Below are 19,945 nucleotides of genomic sequence, written 5' to 3' on the forward strand. Positions count from 1 at the left end.
AGGGTGATAAATATTCTCTGATTTGATAAATTAAAAAAAGTGTAATTATAGTGCTGGAGTCAGAACCAGAGGGCAGAGATAGTTATATGGACAAATTTTGAAATGTCAATTCATTAAAAACTAGGTAAATGCTCTTTTGAAGATCTGTGAATTTTAAAAACTGTCCAACTATACTGTGTTCGTAGGTGTATGATATCATGATCCACAAAAGTAATGGAATTTGGGAAATGTTGATTTGCTCTCTGTATATAAACTGAGGCTATTACATGTTAAGGGACTTAAATAACAGTTCTTTAAAAAAAATTTTTTTTAACATTTATTCATTTTTGAGGGACAAAGTGTGAGTGGGGGAGGGGCAGAGAGAGGGAGACACAGAATCCAAAGCAGGCTCCAGGCTCTGAGCTATCAGCACAGAGCTCAATGCAGGGCTCAAACCCACCAAACTGTGAGATCGTGACCTGAGCCGAAGTCAGATGCTCAACAGACTGAGCCACTGAGTCACCCCAACAGTTCTTTTTTTTTTAATGTTTATTTATTTACTTTTTGAGAGAAAGACACACACACACACACACACACACACACACACACACAGGGGGAGGGACAGAGAGAGGGGGAGACAGAGAATCCCAAGCAGGCTCTGCACTGTCAGCACAGAGTTTAACAAGGGGCTCAAACCCACTAATTGTTAGATCATGACCTGAGCTGAAATCAAGAGTCAGAGGCTTAACTGACTGAGCCACCCAAGTGCCTCTCTACTGAGTTCTTAACACCAACAGATAGGTGTTGAGTTATACTCAATTTATTATTTGAATAATTTCAAAAGTGATCACTTAGAAAAATGCAGTTGATAATAAATGAAAAATATCTTAAGTTTTAAGATACATCTTTTATATATATAAAAATAGTTCATTGTTGAACACTTGGAAAACATTGAAAAATATGAAAATTAAAATTATCCATAATTTCACTTCCAAGGAACCAGTCTTTTAGCTCACTCATAATTTATATTGAAATTGGTTAAATATAGTTTATATATTTTATTATAATATACTCCTAAATATAACTTATCATAGGAATCAAAAGAACTATTTCCCTAAACCAGATTATCAATTGACATAGTATTATCATACAGATGTGTCATAATATATTCAATTAATCTCCTAGACAGATGTGTGCCTTCACTTCTTTCATACTGTAAATAATGACAAATATCTTTGCCCATAACTCTCAGTGTGGTATCTGATGTGGATATCATACATTTCTAGAAATAAATTACAAAGGCAGTAGTAGCAAATATTTTCAAATCTTTGAAAATACACTGGTCTGAAATTCATCATCCTTTCTTAATAAAAACCCTCGAGAAAGTCGGGATAGAAGGAACATACTTAAACATCATAAAAGCCCTTTATGAAAAGCCCACAGCTAATATCATCCTCAATGGGGAAAAACTGAGAGCTTTCCCCCTGAGATCAGGAACACGACAGGTATGTCCACTCTCACCGCTGTTGTTTAACATAGTGTTGGAAGTGCTAGCATCAGCAATCAGACAACAAAGGGAAATCAAAGCCATCAAAAATGCAAAGATGAAGTCAAGCTTTCACTTTTTGCAGATGACATGATACTATACATGGAAAATCTGACAGAGTCCACCAAAAGTCTGCTAGAACTGATACATGAATTCAGCAAAGTTGCAGGATACAAAATCAATGTACAGAAATCAGTTGCATCCTTATACACTGATAATGAAGCAACAGAAAGACAAATAAAGAAACTGATCCCATTCACAATTGCACCAAGAAGCATAAAATACCTAGGAATAAATCTAACCAAAGATGTAAAAGATCTGTATGCTGAAAACTATAGAAAGCTTATGAAGGTAATTGAAGAAGATATAAAGAAATGGAAAAACATTCTGTGCTCATGGGTTGGAAGAATAAATATTGTCAAAATGTCAATACTACCCAAAGCTATCTACACATTCAATGCAATCCCAATCAAAATTGCACCAGCATTCTTCTCGAAACTAGAACAAGCAATCCTAAAATTCATATGGAACCACAAAAGGCCCCGAATAGCCAAAGTAATTTTGAAGAAGACCAAAGCAGGAGGCATCACAATCCCAGACTTTAGCTTCTACCACAAAGCTGTAATCATCAAGACAGCATGGTATTGGCACAAAAACAGACACATAGACCAATGGAATAGAATAGAAACCCCAGAACTAGACCCACAAAAGTATGGCCAACTAATCTTTGACAAAGCAGGAAAGAATATCCAATGGAAAAAAGACAGTCTCTTTAACAAATGGTGCTGGGAGAACTGGACAGCAACATGCAGAAGAGTGAAACTAGACCATTTTCTTACACCATTCACAAAAATAAACTCAAAATGGATAAAGGACCTGAATGTGAGACAGGAAACCATCAAAACCCTAGAGGAGAAAGCAGGAAAAGACCTCTCTGACCTCAGCCGTAGCAATTTCTTACTTGACACATCCCCGAAGGCAAGGGAATTAAAAGCAAAAATGAATTACTGGGACCTTATGAAGATAAAAAGCTTCTGCACAGCAAAGAAAACAATCAGCAAAACAAAAAGGCAACCAACAGAATGGGAAAAGATATTTGCAAATGACATATCGGACAAAGGGCTAGTATCCAAAATCCATAAAGAGCTCACCAAACTCCACACCCGAAAAACAAATAACCCAGTGAAGAAATGGGCAGAAAACATGAATAGACACTTCTCTAAAGAAGATATCTGGATGGCCAACAGGCGCATGAAAAGATGCTCAACGTCGCTCCTCATCAGGGAAATAAAAATCAAAACCACACTCAGATATCACCTCATGCCAGTCAGAGTGGCCAAAATGAACAAATCAGGAGACTATAGATGCTAGAGAGGATGTGGAGAAACGGGAATCCTCTTGCACTGTTGGTGGGAATGCAAATTGGTGCAGCCACTCTGGAAAACAGTGTGGAGGTTCCTCAAAAAATTAAAAATAGACCTACCCTATGACCCAGCAGTAGTACTGCTAGGAATTTACCCAAGGGATACAGGAGTACTGATGCATAGGGGCACTTGTACCCCAATGTTTATAGCAGCACTCTCAACAATAGACAAATTGTGGAAAAAGCCTAAATGTCCATCAACTGATGAATGGATAAAGAAATTGTGGTTTATATACACAATGGAGTACTACGTGGCAATGAGAAAGAATGAAATATGGCCCTTTGTAGCAACGTGGATGGAACTGGAGAGTGTGATGCTAAGTGAAATAAGCCATACAGAGAAAGACAGATACCATATGGTTTCACTCTTATGTGGATCCTGAGAAACTTAACAGAAACCCATGGGGGAGGGGAAGAAAAAAAAAAAAGAGGTTAGAGTGGGAGAGAGCCAAAGCATAAGAGACTCTTAAAAACTGAGAACAAACTGAGGGTTGATGGGGGGTGGGAAAGAAGGGAGGGTAGGTGTTGGGCATTGAAGAAGGCATGTTTTGGGATGAGCACTGGGTGTTGTATGGAAACCAATTTGACAATAAATTTCATATATTAAAAAATAAATTAATAAATACATAAATAAAAATAAAAAAATAAATAAAACACACTGGTCTGCATGAAGGTCATAACATTCTGCAATTCTATCAGCGGTATGTGAACTGATCTTTTCCTTAAACTCTATAAACAGTTTTTATATGACAGAATACAAAGCTCTTTATTCTCATTTTAATTTGTATTATTTTTATTGTTTGTGAGGATAAACACTCCATGTGTTCACTGGCAATTTGTACATTTAATTATAAATGGCTCATTCTGTCAATTACCCATTTTTTTCCCCCTAATGAGCTCTTTGTCTTCATACGCATTTGTAAAATTCTTTGTATGTTAATGATATAATTTGCTTTCCATATATAGTACAATGTTTTCTCAGTTTATTGTTTTACCTTAATTTTAAAATACTTTCTGATATTATTTTATTTTAAATGTATTTATGTAGTCAAACCTATATATCCATCTATTATTTTTTCCTTTGTTTCTAAACTGTAGAGGTATTTCTCAGTCCAAGAGCCATAAATATTCATGTTTATTTTTGCCAGATAAGCTCTCATTGTATTTTTTTATATTTAACTCTTTAATTTCCCCAGAATTTATTTGATTTTTAATGATATGTAGAAACTTAATTTTACTTAATTTTGTACAAAATATTTCATTACTAACTTTGTCTCACTTAATGAATAATAATGAGTACTATGTTTAATCACAATTGTCACTTTTGAAGCCTCACCTACCGGTGCTGGTAACATACTTACTTACCTATGGTGAAATAAAATTTCATCATTTAAATTTCTTATTCTTACCTTCCAAAATTGGCTGGAAGAAATTCAAGAAAGGCGTCATTCAGGTAGAGCTGGGTCAGATTTAGAAGCTGCGTGAAGCCATCAGGGAGTCTAGAAAGGAGTTAAAGGTTTAGTCACTGCATGGATGTTGCCATAGAAACAGAACAAAAATATATATCTCTAAGGAGAGAAAATAGATGCGTAATACATTTTTCAACTCTCCTTTGGTATCATAGTAATGGAAGAATTTATTGAGCATGTTGTTACAGCTTGAAAATTTTTCTTGTTATTAAAATAAATGGCATTCACCCACCTCTATGCTGCCCTCCTATGCTGAGATTTATGTCACCATATATTGTCTCTTCCTGTTGCCCTAACCTCATGCACACCAGTGAGATATTTTTTATAGAAATTTCAAGTTGTATGCCATGTTTTGCAATTTTAAATTTAATATTCTTTCTTAACAGAATATTCACATTTATAATCAGGCAAGGGTATCTCCTTACTCTTTCACTAAATCATTAACATGTGTGTCTACCTTATCGCAATGGTGACCAAAGTTGGCCAAAAGGACAGAAGAAGCATTCTTTCCCCCTAACTGATAATGTATGTGAATTGTAATTTAAATTTGTGCAATTAATTCTTAACAAAAATGACCAAGAAGATTGAAACTATAAATATACAGAATCCTAAAAGCTTTAAGAAGCATTAAAAAGGTTGAAGATATATCCTTTGTGAAAATTTACCATTTGGATGAAATAATCATTTGCAAAATTTAAATATTTTTCACCAGAAAGACTTAATTCAAGGATTTTCCTGGAGACTTTTTCTTAGCAGATGATTTAATTTTTTCCTATGATTAAATTTCTATTTAAAGATCTTTAATGACTTCATCAATGGTCTAGATAAGACTATGCTCTTTAATAAAATACTTCTCAATAGTGTTCACATTTTCCTTCCCCTCAAATTACAGCCTATCTCCCTCCTTGCATTTACTGACAAAATTATTTAAAGACCTGCCTATACTCACTGCTTGTTATTACTCCACAAGCCATGGTTTTCTGGCATCTACCCCAACTCCATTTCTGCAACTGCACTTGCCAAAGCCTCCAATGACCTCTAAGTCTCAAGTCCATTAACTTCATTTCATTTTGTATCTAGCACTGCCTAGCAACAGTTGTCATTGATTGTTCTCTCCTTCTTGGCTTCTAGTACACCCTTTTCCTATTTCCCCTCCTCCTCTTTCTGGGATACTCTGGGTTTCATTCCATGGTTTCTCTTCCTCTGGCCAATCTTTTGTTATGAAAAGTTATGTATCCAGAACAATACGTATGCATCCACAACATCATTTAATAAATAGAACCTGTGCCTTTAAGAAACCCCTGAGTGCCCATCCCCAACTACCTCATCCTCCTATTCACCCCTCAAATTCCTGAATGATTCTTATTAATCTGCTTTCTAGTTTTACTATACCTTCTTAAACCCTAAAAAAAAGTGTGGTTTTTGCATGTTTTTAAACATTATATAAATCAAATCAGGAATCAAATGAGTTTCAGGAATATTTTCCTGAAACTTTTAAAAGTCAGCATTAGTATGAAATTCACCCATTTTGATGTCAATAATGACTGATCACCATCATATAGTATTCCACTGTATGCCTACACCACAATTTATTTATTATTCCCATTTTAATGAACATTAAAGATGTTTCTAGTTATTATATTATAAATATTGTTTACGTAAATATTTTTTTAACATATGTCCTGGTGATTACGTAAGTTATATCCCTCATCATAAGGGATTAATGTGCCACAGGAACAGCCCTCAACTAATGACTAGTAAGACTCAGCTCCTTCACCCATTATGTTTCACAACTCTGTGATATGTGTTTTATGCTGTTTCCCAGAGCCCCCCCCAGAGAGATTAAGGTCCAGTTGTCCATACTAGTAAATAGTTTAATAACATACCCTCAACAAGTATTTCTTGAGACCAGTTCCTAAATATACTGTGTGAATTCTTTTCTAAACACCTGTTTCTGGGGAGTCCAAACTAAACACAATTAATATTTTTACATTACTTTGTAGGAATTATTTACACAGTTAGGGTACTATTTTTATATTGATTGTTTTTACTGTAAATATCTTGCTCCAGTTTTGTTTTTGTTTTTGTTTTTTGAGAGAGAGAGAGGGTGCAAGTGAGTAAGGGACAGAGAGACAGACTGAGAGATGGGGAAAGAGAGAGAGAGAGAGAGAGATAGAGAGAGAGAGAGAGAGAGAAGGGGGTTCACCAAAGTGGGGCTCAAGTTTTACCCAAAGTGGAGCTCATGTTCATCCAAAGTGGGCCTGAAACTCACCTGAAGTGTGGCTCATGCTCACCTAAAGTGGGTCTTGAGCTGCTGAGTTGAGTTCAGATGCTTATTAACAACTGAGCCATCCAAGTGCCTGCCAGTTTGTATTTTGAAGTTGGACTGTTTTTATATGACTACATAGAGTTTGTTTCCATAAATTTTCCCTTAAAGAGAGGTAGGATTCATGAAAATAGAAAAGAAAGACAAAGAAGGCAGAGGAAGAGTAAGGGTTTTACAAATAGAGGTGAGAATTCATCTTAGAGGAGTGGCAAAGGGACGATGAGTTCTAGAGAAAATACTTTATGTACAAGATATTAGGAGTGAAGATTTGAGAATGTCGGTAGGGGACAGGATTTAGAAGGTACTAAATGCTTAACTCAAAGGTTTGAGCCCTATCCTATAGGATTAAAAGGTATCTCAGGGAGATCACTGTTTTTCTCTAAGTTATCTTTTGTTGTAATACATTAGCTCATATCCTGATAGTATGGTAGTTTTTATGATAATGGTACAGATGTTCAATAGATTTCAATACACATTTAATTACTATCTTACTTTAATGTCCTTATGGCTCCTATACTTATTGGAAAGAAGGTATCATTTATGAATTTTTAAAAATGAAGATTAATACATGTAAAGTGACAAGAATGTTAAAACCTTTGATCTAATAATTTACTTTAACATTCTAGGTACTAACACATAAAAAGGCTTTAAAATGCTAAATTTCTAGTTATAGGGACAGTTTGAACCATCCAGCTTCCCTTAGAGTACTATTCTGCATATGTATGTGCCCTAAATGGTATTACATTATACTATTCTTTGATCAAAAATGTATTTCTTTATTGCTGCTTCTCTGGCAAAGGTTTTTTGTTTTTTTTTTTTTTATGCTGCAGGAAAATTTGGTTTCCTATATAGAACACTTCTTTAAGAATTTAAAAATTGACCACATTGTGCAGATTCGAATTGTAAGATTGGACTGCTAAAAATAAGTTACATCAAAAAACAGAATACAAAGTAAGATAGCTTATTTTCAGGCTGGTTATAAACAAACATGTGGTGCCATTTTATATTGAACCTTTATTTTTTAAAGAATGTAGAGTTGAAGTGTATATTTATACAGTATGTCTTATTCAATACTATGTGTATTTTTATTTCAATTCACTTCAACAAGAATTTATTGAGTAGTTACTCTGTGCTTAGATTCAAAATTAATGTCTTCTTCCTCACTTTCTTTGAAGAATTACACTCATAGATTTAGCCAAATTCATACCAATTGCTTTATACCAAACTGCTTATAATAAATGCTTGTACTAATTGCTTTGCACAAGTGTTGGGCACTTTCTATTCCTGGGATAAATTCGTTGGGGACAATGAATTTTAAAATTTTCCTGAGTAATCTAGTATTTCAGTTTGAAAACCTATTATTTGGAAAATATATAAAGTCAGTAGCTATGCTAAAGAAGACATTTAATTCTATTGATTTTTAATTTTATGGTACAATTTTGTAGCTTCTAATAGAGACAATGGCCTCAGTTATCAATATTACCATTTACAGAGGAATGTACAATGATAAAGATGACAATCATGGATTGTCTTTATCCTTAATCCAAACTGATAGAACTTTTATCCAAGTGCTTCAATTAAATCTAACATTTTACACTAAGTTAGGGAGCTCACAATAATGAAATGCTTTTACTATCTAAAAGTAACTGATGATTTTCCACATTTGACTGATACAATGAATTCAAAGAAGAATGTCTGGGGCACCTGGGTGGCTCAGTCAGTTAAGCATGTGACTTCAGCTCAAGTCATGATCTCGCACTCTGTGAGTTTAAGTCCCACGTAGGGCTCTGTGCTGACAGTTCAGATCCTGCAGCCTGCTTTGGATTCTGTGTCTCCCTCTCTCTCTGCCCCTCTCTCACTCACACTCTGTCTCTCAAAAATGAGTAAATGTTAGGGGCGCCTGGGTGGCTCAGTCGGTTGGGCCTCCGACTTCGGCTCAGGTCATGATCTCCCAGTCTGTGAGTTTGAGCCCCGTATCGGGCTCTGTGCTGATAGTTCAGAGCCTGGAGCCTGTTTCGGATTCTGTGCCTCCCTCTCTCTCTGACCCTCCCCCATTCATGCTCTGTCTCTCTCTGTCTCAAAAATAAATAAACGTAAAAAAATGAATAAATTTTCAAAAAAAATTTTTAATAAAAAATTAAAAAACAAAGAAATGTTTTACATATATTGGCAAATAATTCTTTAGTAAAGAAGCACATTCATTTTATTAATCACTTAAATTAAAAGTGACATATTCAAACTACAAAAAAGAAAGTTTAATACAGCAAACACCCATATAATTTAGTGGTTGAGAACATGGGCATTGATGTCAAAAGACCTAGGTTTGAATCATAGTCCTTTTAGTTGTTACCTCTGTGACCTTGTAAATCTTTGTAAGATTCAATTTCCTTATTTGTAAAATGATGATGCTACTATCCACTTCCAGAGCTGCTCTAGTGATTAAATGATTATCTGCCCCATAGTAAGAACTCACTAAATGAGATCAATTATATTACTTGTCCTTGGTATTACTTTTATTCTGATCTTTCAATATTAACTACAGTACTAATTTAAATACTTTTATTAATGTTATCTTTATTGTTAGAATAGGCAAATTAAGATTGGCCACCAACCTCCTTATTCCAATACTTTTTTCTAATTACATTTACTTTAGAAGTTAAATGAAAACCTATTTGACCCCTGATAGAATAGTTCAATCAAATTACATTACAGGTTTTATAAACTGTGATTAAGAAGTCAATGTAAAATCTTCTCTAACTGAAAAGATACTTTACATCTAAATATTTTATTTTATACATTGTAAAATTATAAAATTAATATTACTATTTTACAGTATAATTTGGAATATAAAGGGAAAAGAAAAAATTGCACATAAATCCACTTTCTTAACACAGCCATAATTACCATTTTAGGTATTCCTTTTTAAAAATTTTTATTATTTTTTAGTGTTTACTTGTTTTCGAGATGGAAGAGGGGGAGAGAGGGAGAATCAGAAGCAGACTTCAGGCTCTGAGCTATCAGCAAAGGGCCCAACGCAGGACTCAAACTCACAAACTGCGAGATCATGGCCTAAGCCAAAGTCAGATGCTTAACTGACTGAGCCACCCAGGTGGCCCCATTTTAGGTATTTCTAATCTATTTTCCAATTAAATGTTTTAACATCACTGAAAAATAGGATCATGATTTCTCCCTTTACTTTGTAATTATCTTTCAATTTTGCTATATAATCAGAATCACTACATAATCTATCTTTCAAACTAGGACATTTTTGAGAATTAAAAATGAGCTATTATTAATCATGTCACATCAAGTGGTATAAACTAGGATGATTTGAGCAAACAGAGACATATGGTTACCCTATATATAACCTTTGTATCCATCCAGTAGATGTACCATAATTTATTAGCAATGTCCTTATTGTTATGCATTAAAATGTGTCAAAATTTTCAAAATGTAGCTTTTAATTTAAACCAAAATCAAATGTTTCTTCAGAATTGGTGAAATACAGCAAAAGAATCCCAAGCATCTAAATACTATCTTAATGTGTTTCTATCTGTAAAAGGGTATACAGATAATGTTTACCTATTTCATAAGGTTACTGAAAAGATGAAAATGAAATAATGTATCTAAAAGTATGAGACATGATAGACTCTCAGTAAATGTTGGTCCATGCTTTTCTCATTAAGTAGTTTTTGTTTTCAATTTCTCATGGTAATTTTCACCAATGACTTGGTTAAGGCATTCAGACTATACTATAAAGTTCACATCTAAAACTAAAACTAAAACTAAGATAATAATACTGAAAACTGTAACTTTTATATTCCAGGGTCTTTATGACTTACTGCTTCACAGAAATCTCGAGTCAAAGAAAATGAACAGAAAAGCAAGAGAGAAAAACCAATGAAACCAAAATACGGTGTTTTGAAAAGAGCAACAAAATTGACAAATCTCTGGTCAGACTGACCAAGCAAAAAAAAAAGAAAGAAGACACAATTTATGGATTACAAGAATGGAAGAGAGAGCACCACTAGAGAACCTGTAGATATTTAAGGGCTGATAAAAGAACATTATAAAAATTAAGATGCCAATAAATTTGAAAATGTATATGAATGTACAATTCCTGAAAATCACAAACTATCAAAGATCACTCAAAAAAAAAACCCAGGTAATTTCAATAGTTATTATGGTATTTAAATTTGTAATTAAAAAAATTCCCATTAAGAGAAGTCCAGGCTCAGATGGCTGTACTGGCAAATTCTACCAATATATGAGGAGGAAATAATTCTAATTCTGTACAAACTCTTATAGAAAATAGAAGAGAATGATTCCAAACTATTTTTATGAGGCCAGTTTTTACCCTGTTACCAAAGCCAGGCAAAGAAATTACAAGAAAAAAATTTCAGACTAATATGCTTCATGAATATAGATGGGAAAATCCTCTACAAAATATTAGCAAATCAGAGCCATTAATTTATAAAAAAGTAATACTTCCTAATCAATTAAGGTTTATTCCTGGGATGCAAATTTGGATCATCATTCAAAAAACATTCAATGTAATTCACTATATCATTAGACTGAAGAAGAAAAAACACATCATCATGTCAACATGTTTGAAAAAAAAAGAGCTTTGACAAAATTCGATATCCATTAATAATAAAAAGTCTCAGCAAACCAGATATCAAAGATGTGGTGGACAGATTCCAAGGTAGCCTCCATGACCCTCACTTCCTGATGTTCCTCCTTTTGTATGATCTTCCTTAGAGTGTGATAAGAATTGTGACCTGCTTCTAATCAATGGAATATGAACTATATGATGCGATGTCACTCTCATAACTATATTATAATACTGTCTTGCTAGAAAATTAATTACTCAGCTGCTGGCCTTAAAGAAGCAAGCTGCTATGTTGTGGACTGCTTATGGAGAAGGTCAACATGGCTGGGAACTGTACAATAAATTCACTGAGCTATATACATGCCATATGTAAAATATATCTTAAAAATCCTTTACAATTAGTATACTACTTAAATTGGTTTTTGTATTGAGTAATTTTTTATTAATTCCCAAATTACTTAATGCTTTTAGTGTTAGGCATTTTTTGATGAAGTAGGACATACTCATTCATCTTTTGAAAAGTTAAACATATGGGAGGAATTCAGAGACATAGTCAAACCACAGTCTTTAAGCTTCTTAAAGATATAAATTATCATCGGATTTCTACTCCCAAAGACCTTATCATGATTCCTAAATAAGATGAGCTATTAGAATTAAAGAAATAGAAGTCAAAACAATTCATCATATGCCCTGGATTATAACTCAAGTCAAGGACTTGGTTGCAGTCTTGGTGTGAAAAGTTACTAATGCCTATTCTTTGTTGAGAAAATTGCATTCTGGTTTAAAAGTTTTGGAAAACACTTTTCACAGTTGTTTTTTTTTCCTTCCATACTCTTTTTAAGGTAGAAAAGTTGTTATTTTTCAAACATTTCTTACTTCTTGATGTTCCACACTTTCTACTAAAGGCCTTAAATTATTTTACAAACCATTCACTGTAAAGATCTCCATCTAAACTTCTATCTCCTTCTTTTATATTCTGTTCCTAGTCTTATCTACAGACTCTTTTCATGATCCATAAAGAAACCATCCTCATTACTTACCTCTTCTTAACTGTATTGATAAAAAATCTCCCTTCACACTCCCTTTGATAAACTTCCTTCGGTCTTCTAAAAACATTCCACTCATTAAATGCTTTTCTAGTGAGCTTCAGTTTTTCCTAGTCTCCCCAACTCCATACAGACAGAAGACTCAGGCTTTTTTTTTTCAAATTCTATTATCAGTTTTTGTATAATTATAATGTCAGTCTTACTCTGAGACTACTTATCTGTGTCCCATACCATTGGATTGTTTTAATCTCTCCCAAATATTGCTACTACTGTCTTTCCAGGTTTTATTTCTACTTCTATTGTTAAGTGACTTTAACATTCAGATTCATGACTTATCCAATCCATTCACTCCATGGTTTCTTGACCTATTTGATTGCACAGCACACTGTAACCCTATGACATAACATTAATTTGCCAACATTGTCACATGCTGGCTCTCATCTTCCCATGGCATTTCTCTACTAACAAACCATAAGCCACACATACCCATTTCTTTTTTTTTTTTGATGATTTTCTTTTTCTCTTATGTTTATTTATTTATTTTGAGAGAGACAGAGAGTGCGAGTGGGGAAGGGACAAGAGAGAGGTTGAGAGAGAGAGAATCCCAAGCAGTCTCTGCAATGTCAGCACAGAGCTCAACATGGGGCTCTATCCCATGAACTCAACAGATCATGACCTGAGCTGAAATCAGGAGTCTGATGCTTAACTGACTGAACCACCCAGGCATTCCCACAAATACTCCATTTCTGATCACAGCATCTTTACCATCCAAGTCTTCCATTTTGTTATCCTCATAGAATTGTCTTTTTGCTCTTCCTGGTACACAAATACTCTCCTTATCTGGTCATACTTAATTCATTTTCCAGTCTGAACTACATGATCAACTATTTTCATGCACCTATCAATTTATTAACCTCTTGCACTCTCGTGAACTTTCATCACATCCTTAGTGTTAATTTTCCATCATGATCATAACTAATAACTGTTTCCTTAGTTTCAGTGCTCTTTCATGGAATGTTGCCTGAAAGGCACAGGAAAATGATGACATAGTCTGCTTCAAAGTAATGCCATCTTGTGCCGATTAGGCCTTCATCATTATTCAGCAAAGCATTTAATCATCTTTTGTTAAACTATTCTGATTTCATTATTTTCCCCCATCATTCTGTTAAATTGAATTTTAAATGCATGATTTAAAACTCATTTGTTATGTGAATTTCCTTTATATGTGTACATTATTATCCAATGGAGACATTAATATAAATAAAATGTAATCATTCATACTCACTTAGAAATGGGATTGACACTGGCTTCAATAATTGTTAAACACTTACAACATTTAATGTTTTCTGGAAATTCTTGTACACCTAAAATGTAAACAAAGAAATAAATAAATAAAAAGGAACATGAAAATGTCCCAGCAAAAATTCTTCCAACTATAGTTCTAATATTAAGAATAATTAACTAAAATTATGAGTTAACATATAGTACAGATATAGTACAAATATACCATTAGGATAATCATTTAAATAAGTATAACAATGTAATAATATGTTAGTGTCCTATAATATATACATACATTTAAAAAATAAAATTTAAATGTTAAATAATATTTTAGCACAATGATACTTGGAAATTGGTTATAAATTGAAGACAATTGTATGCTCAGCATAAGATAGATCTTGAGTTTTTACTAATTTAAAGCAATAAAAATAACTAGGTATTTGATTATTAAGTGCTACTACTGTAGTAAGGGGATATCAGCAGATATAAGAAAACCTTGGCTTCTTTTATAAGATGGGAAGATTGAACATGTGAAAGATACATAGGGATGTATCACAAAACCAATAGATATTCCCAAACTAATGTGGGTCTCTAATAAATTTTATGCAATTCTTCTTGTTGGCTGCACAGAATGTAGTTCTACATCTGCCTGAAAGGGTGAAAAGGTGAACAACTCTTCATTGGGTCCTCTCTCCAGTCTCTGAGGCAGCCAGCCTGGCTCATCACCCTATCACTCTTAGAGAACTGCTCATCTGCTGTCAAAGTTGTGCTGTGGGCTATGTAACAGAAAAACAGGTCTTTCTACAAAACCGAAACTCAGTAAGCCACAAACCTAATCCATAAATGTGAGGGTCAAAGAAATAAAAGATGTGGAGGATATTTCAGTTGATACAAATGAATCAAATATAGTAGGTTATACAAGAGATAGAAGAGAGGGCAGCAATATGAAGCTATTCCTATATGTCTACAGTACTACCTGCTCTAAATTTTTGAAATTATTAAGGGGGTAATATTCTTATAAAGTACTAGACCTGCTCAGTATTTCATGTTTGACAAGAGGATAAGGAACATTTTGTGGCAGGATTTTGTTGAACTTTTTAATGATGGACAGTCAAGAAAGAAAACCACCACCTTCCAAGATTCCATTGACCTAGACCACCATGTCCACAGAACCTTGAAGCCCAGTGAAGCAGCAGGAGGACAGTCAAACCAAGACAGGTCATTTATCCACTGCAAAATAAGGGTACAAAAGAGGGTATGGAGACATTTCTCATGCTTTTTCTCCCTATGTGAAAGTTCATCAGAAACTATGCTGTCCTAAAGTTATTGCTTAAGTATTTTTGCTTCTTAGTTAAGAACCCAAGGAAGTGTAGGAGCTCTGTTACATACAAATTGAATGAGAAAAGCCAATTCTCTTTTTTGGAAAGGCCATAACATCTAGAGCCACCCTCATTAACTAGACCTGAATAAAATGGCAAAGAAATCAATATGTCAATCCTTGAGATGTCCTCAATATTTCTCCTATAGTATTTATATTTCCTTTGGATGTCTGCAACCAACAGGTGGGTAAGGCTTCCTTTATGACTTTAGCTTTTTTGTTCAGCAACCAGTTGGGGCTCATTGCATACTGGTATACCTGATGCCTTATCTCTACATGTGCCTGCCTTCTTAATTATGTGTAAACCAAGACATAGAAGCAGAAGCAAATTAAAAAATAATTTTAAAGAAAAGATTGTATCTCTTTATCTTCTACTGAAAATGTAATTCCCTTTTGTGGTGAAAATACTACTAAATTATTTGTTTAAAAACATATTATGTTGTTTGTAGTTCAAACTTAAACTTATTCAGAGCTGAGTCTATTGGATTAAGATGGAATCCCAACTTCATCACTTACTGGTTGGGTAACCCATTTAAATGTTCAATGTCTACTATGAAAAATGCTGATTATATGAATGGTTTCAAAGACAGTTGTGGTGAGGATAGAGAGATAAAGCAGCAAAGCAATTGGCACAAGGTGCTGCATAAATGTTACCTATAATGATTAGAAATACAGAGAAGGGGCCAAGATGATGGAACAGCATGGAAATTTTTTTGAGTCTCTCATCCCTGAAATACAGCCAGATCAACACTAAACCATCCTGCCCACCTAGAAAACTGATTTGAGGCTTAACACAACAATCTGCACAACCAGAATCACAGAACTCAGCAGGTATGTGGCACGGAGAGGTGAACTGAGGGAGAAAGCTGCAGAGGGCAAGGAGCTGTTTTTGCTTGCAGAGAGAGGACAGACACAGGTGGGGAAAGAGTATGGAAAGCATCCCCCTTGCCCAAAAGCAGCTGCACAGAAAAGAAAGAGTACATGACGGACTGAAAGAAAAGGGAGAAAGAAGAAAGGAGAGGGTTTAAGTTCCATGAAGACTCTAAACAGGGGGAGCGTGGAGTCTGAAACTCCACAGCTTGACACCTGATGGAGTTATGGTGGTAAGAGCAAATCCCCAGGAGAAGAGAGTGAGGTCCAAGGGGTCCAATGGCCACATAGAGAGAGGTAGTTCATTGGCTGGGAGGGCATTTGTTAGAGGCTGTGCGGCCACCTGACTCTCAAAGGTCCCAACAGACACTGGAGAACAACCACATTCACTGGTGCTAGATCAAGGATGTTAAATAGGAAGCCTGGTGCCAGATGTGTGTTGTGATTTACCATAATCCTTCAAAGGCTACTGCTACACAATTGCATAAACTTTTTCTGGGCCAGGCTGGCACTCATCCACGGTCTCTGGGTATAGGCAGCAGCATTGTCCCACGATCGTTTCTGGGGGCAGGTGGGCACCTGGCCACTGCTCAGTGAAACCCTCCCCCAGAGAGTCAGAACAGGTCAAAGCCACAGTCCCTCAGAATGAGGGGTTGGGAAACACAGCCACATCTGAGATAAAACTCAGGAGGGAGGTGTCACCTGGCAACCTGATGGCTTGGTCACAGGCAGTGTAAAAGTGGGGAGTGGACAGACTCTGGAGACAAAGGAGAGGTGCACAACTGCTGGTTGGGACAGCACAGAGTTCCAATACTAAAGACAGGGTAGCTGGGTGATACCATTTTCACCCCTCCTGCTCATGAACATGCACACCTACAGGAATTGCACAAACCACCCCAGTAAGCTAAGGAGCACCATCTAGTGGAGAATGGAGCCTTTACACTAAGCCCCGCACACGGGGCCAACCAGGCTCTTCAGGAACAACACAAGTCTCTCCACCTGCTTAGTTTATGGACTATAAAGTGCTTCATAGTTTGACTTCTAGGGGAAAAGGATGTAATTTCAATTGCACTTCAATCTATTTTCTGGTCCATCTATTCAGGTTTTTTTTTCCTTTTCTTATTCTTAAATACAGAAAGAGAAAAAATTTATTTTTATTCTCCAATTCTATTACAAATATTCTTCGTTAATTTTTTCTACTATATTTCTTACTTTTTTGTAAACTTCTAAAATTCTATTTTTTTTCTTCCATCATTTTATTTTATTCTATTTCATTGTATTAACTTTTTCAAATTTTCAAACATTTTCCTCTTTTTTCCTTCCCCCCCCCCCCTTTCTTATTTTTCCCTTTTTTCTCTAATCTATCAAGCTCCTTCCAACAACCAGACCAGGACAACCTAGGATCTAGCATCCTTTGTTTGATTTTTTTGTGTTGTTTTTAAGTTTTTATTTTTAATTTTTTTTACCATGTTAATTCCTTTTCTTCCAAAAATGATGAAACGAAGGAATTCACCCGAAAAAAAAAACAAAAAAAAAAACAGGAAGAAATGTCAGCCAGGGACTTAATCAACACAGACACAAGCAAGATGTCTGAACCAGAATTTAGAATCATGATAGTAAGTATACTAGCTACAGATGCAAACAGATTAGAATCACTGTCTGTGGAGATAAAAACTAGTCAGGATGAAATAAAAAATGTTATAACTGAGCTGCAATCTCAAATAGATGCCACAGCAGCAAGGATGGATGAGGCAGAGCAGTGAATCAATGGTATAGAGGACAGACTTATAGAGAACAATGAAGCAGAAAAAAGAGAGAGACTAAGGCAAAAGAGCACGATTTAAAAATTAGAGAAATCAGGGACTCATTAAGGAACAGCATCAGAATCATAGGGGGCCCAGAAGATGAAGAGAGAGACAAAGGGGTAGAAGGAGTATGTGATCAAATCATAGTGGAAAACTTTCCTAACCTTGGGAAAGATACAGACATGAAAATCCAGGAAGTACAGAAGACTCCCATTAGATTCAACAAAAACTCACCATCAACAAGGCATATCATAGTCAAATTCACAAAATATTCAGGCAAGGAAAGAATCATGAAAGCAGCAAGGGAAAAAAGTCCTTAACCACAAGGGAAGACAGATCAGGTTTGCCGCAGACCTGTCCACAGAAACTTGGCAGGCCAGAAAGGAGTGGCAGGATATATTCAATGTGCTGAGTCAGAAAAATATGCAGCCAAGAATTCTTTATCCAGCACACTGTCACTTAAAATAGAAAGAGAGATAAAAAGTTTCCCAGACAAACAAAAATTAAAGGAGTTTGTGACCACTAAGCCAGCCCTGCCAGAAATTTTAAGCAGGACTCTCTGAGGGGAGAAAAGATGGGGAAAACAAAGACCAAAAACAACAAAGACTGGAAATGATCAGAGAACACCACCAGAAACTCCAACTCTATGGGCAACATAATGGCAATAAATTCATATCTTACAGTATTCATTCTAAACATCAATAGGCTAAATGCTCCAATTAAAAGACATAGGGTAACAGAATGGGTAATAAAACAAGATCCATTTAAATGATGTTTACAACAAACCCACTTTAGACCTAAAGACACCTTCAGATTGAAAGTAAGGGGATGGAGAACCATCATGCTAACAGTCACCAAAAGAAAGCCAGAGTAGCCATACTTATATCAGATAATTTATACTTTAAAATAAAGACCATAACAAGAGATGAAGAAGGACATTATATAATAATTAAGGGGTCTATCCACCAAAAAGATCTAACAATTGTAAACATTTATGCTCCAAAGGTGGAACACCCAAATATATAAATCAGTGAATCACAAACATAAAGGAACTCATTGGTAATGATACCATAATACTAAGGGACTTCAACACTTCACTTACAGCAATAGACAGATCATCTAACACAAAATCAAGAAGGAAACAATGGCTTTGAATGACACACTGAACCTGATGGACTTAACAGATATATGCAGAACATTTCATCCTAAAGCAGTGGAATATACATTCTTCTCCAGTGCACATGGAATGTTCTCAAGAATAGATCACATACTGGGACACAAATCCGCCCTCAACAAGTACAAAAAGATCAAGATCATACCATACATATTTTCAGATCATAACACTTTGTAACTCGAAATCAACCACAAGAAAAAATGTGGAAAGATAACAAATATTTGGATGAATGGATAAAAAGGATGTGGTATATATATATACAATGGAGTATTACTCAACAATCAAAAAGAATGAAACCTTGCCATTTGCAACTATGTGGATGGAACTGGAGGGTATGATGCTAAGCAAAATTAGTCAGTCAGAGGAAGACAAACATCATATGACTTCACTCATATGAGGACTTTAAGATACAAAACAGGTGAGCAAAAGGGAAGGGAAGCAAAAGTCATATAAAAACAGGTAGGGGGACAAAATATAACAGACTCTTAAATACAGAGAACGAACAAAGGGTTACTTGGAGAGGTTGTGGGAGGGGGGATGGGCTAAATGGGTAAGGGGCATTAAGGAATCTACTCCTGAAATCATTGTTTCACCTTTTGCTAACTAAAAAAATAAATTATTAAAAAAAAAAGGGAAATACAGTTGACCCCTGACTAACATGGGTTTGAACTACATGGGTCCATTTAAACATGGATTCTTTTTTGATAAATACATGCAGTACTGTAAATGCAGTGTCTCTTCTCTATGATTTTCTTAACATTTTCTTTTCTCTAGTTTATGTGATTGTAAGAATATAGTATTTAATACATTTGTATGTGTTGATTGGCTGTGTGTAATTGATAAGGCTTCTGGTCAATAGTATGCTATTAATAGTTCAGTTTTGGGAGAGTAAAAAGTTTTATGTGGATTTTCAACTGTGTAGGAATTGGTGCCCAACCCCTGTATTGTTCAAGGGTCAACAGTAAATGGAAGAAGACTGTGTCAGTCAACAAAGGAACCAAATATCAAAATGGGCTGGCTTGAGGTAACACATTTG

The 19,945-nt window shown here is 35.0% G+C and overlaps 1 protein-coding gene across 12 annotated transcripts in view; it reads right to left on the reverse strand.

Moving 5' to 3' along the window:
* Positions 1–19,945, reverse strand: part of LRRC7 (leucine rich repeat containing 7) — a 553,063-nt gene that overhangs the window by 273,354 nt on the left and 259,764 nt on the right. For all 12 annotated transcript variants that reach the window (XR_008419194.1, XR_008419193.1, XM_019448906.2 and 9 more), the window contains 2 exons: positions 13,687–13,765; positions 4,358–4,447 (listed from right to left, as the gene is read on the reverse strand). Coding sequence is in view for 10 of the 12 variants with exons in the window: in XM_019448906.2 (XP_019304451.1) it covers positions 4,358–4,447; positions 13,687–13,765 (169 nt within the window). In the remaining 2 variants the exon portion in view is untranslated. The remainder of the gene's footprint in view (positions 1–4,357; positions 4,448–13,686; positions 13,766–19,945) is intronic.

The sequence above is a fragment of the Panthera pardus genome, unplaced genomic scaffold (assembly GCF_024362965.1).
Source record: "Panthera pardus isolate Hobbes unplaced genomic scaffold, ASM2436296v1 HiC_scaffold_11, whole genome shotgun sequence".
Classification (NCBI taxonomy): Eukaryota; Metazoa; Chordata; class Mammalia; order Carnivora; family Felidae; genus Panthera; species Panthera pardus.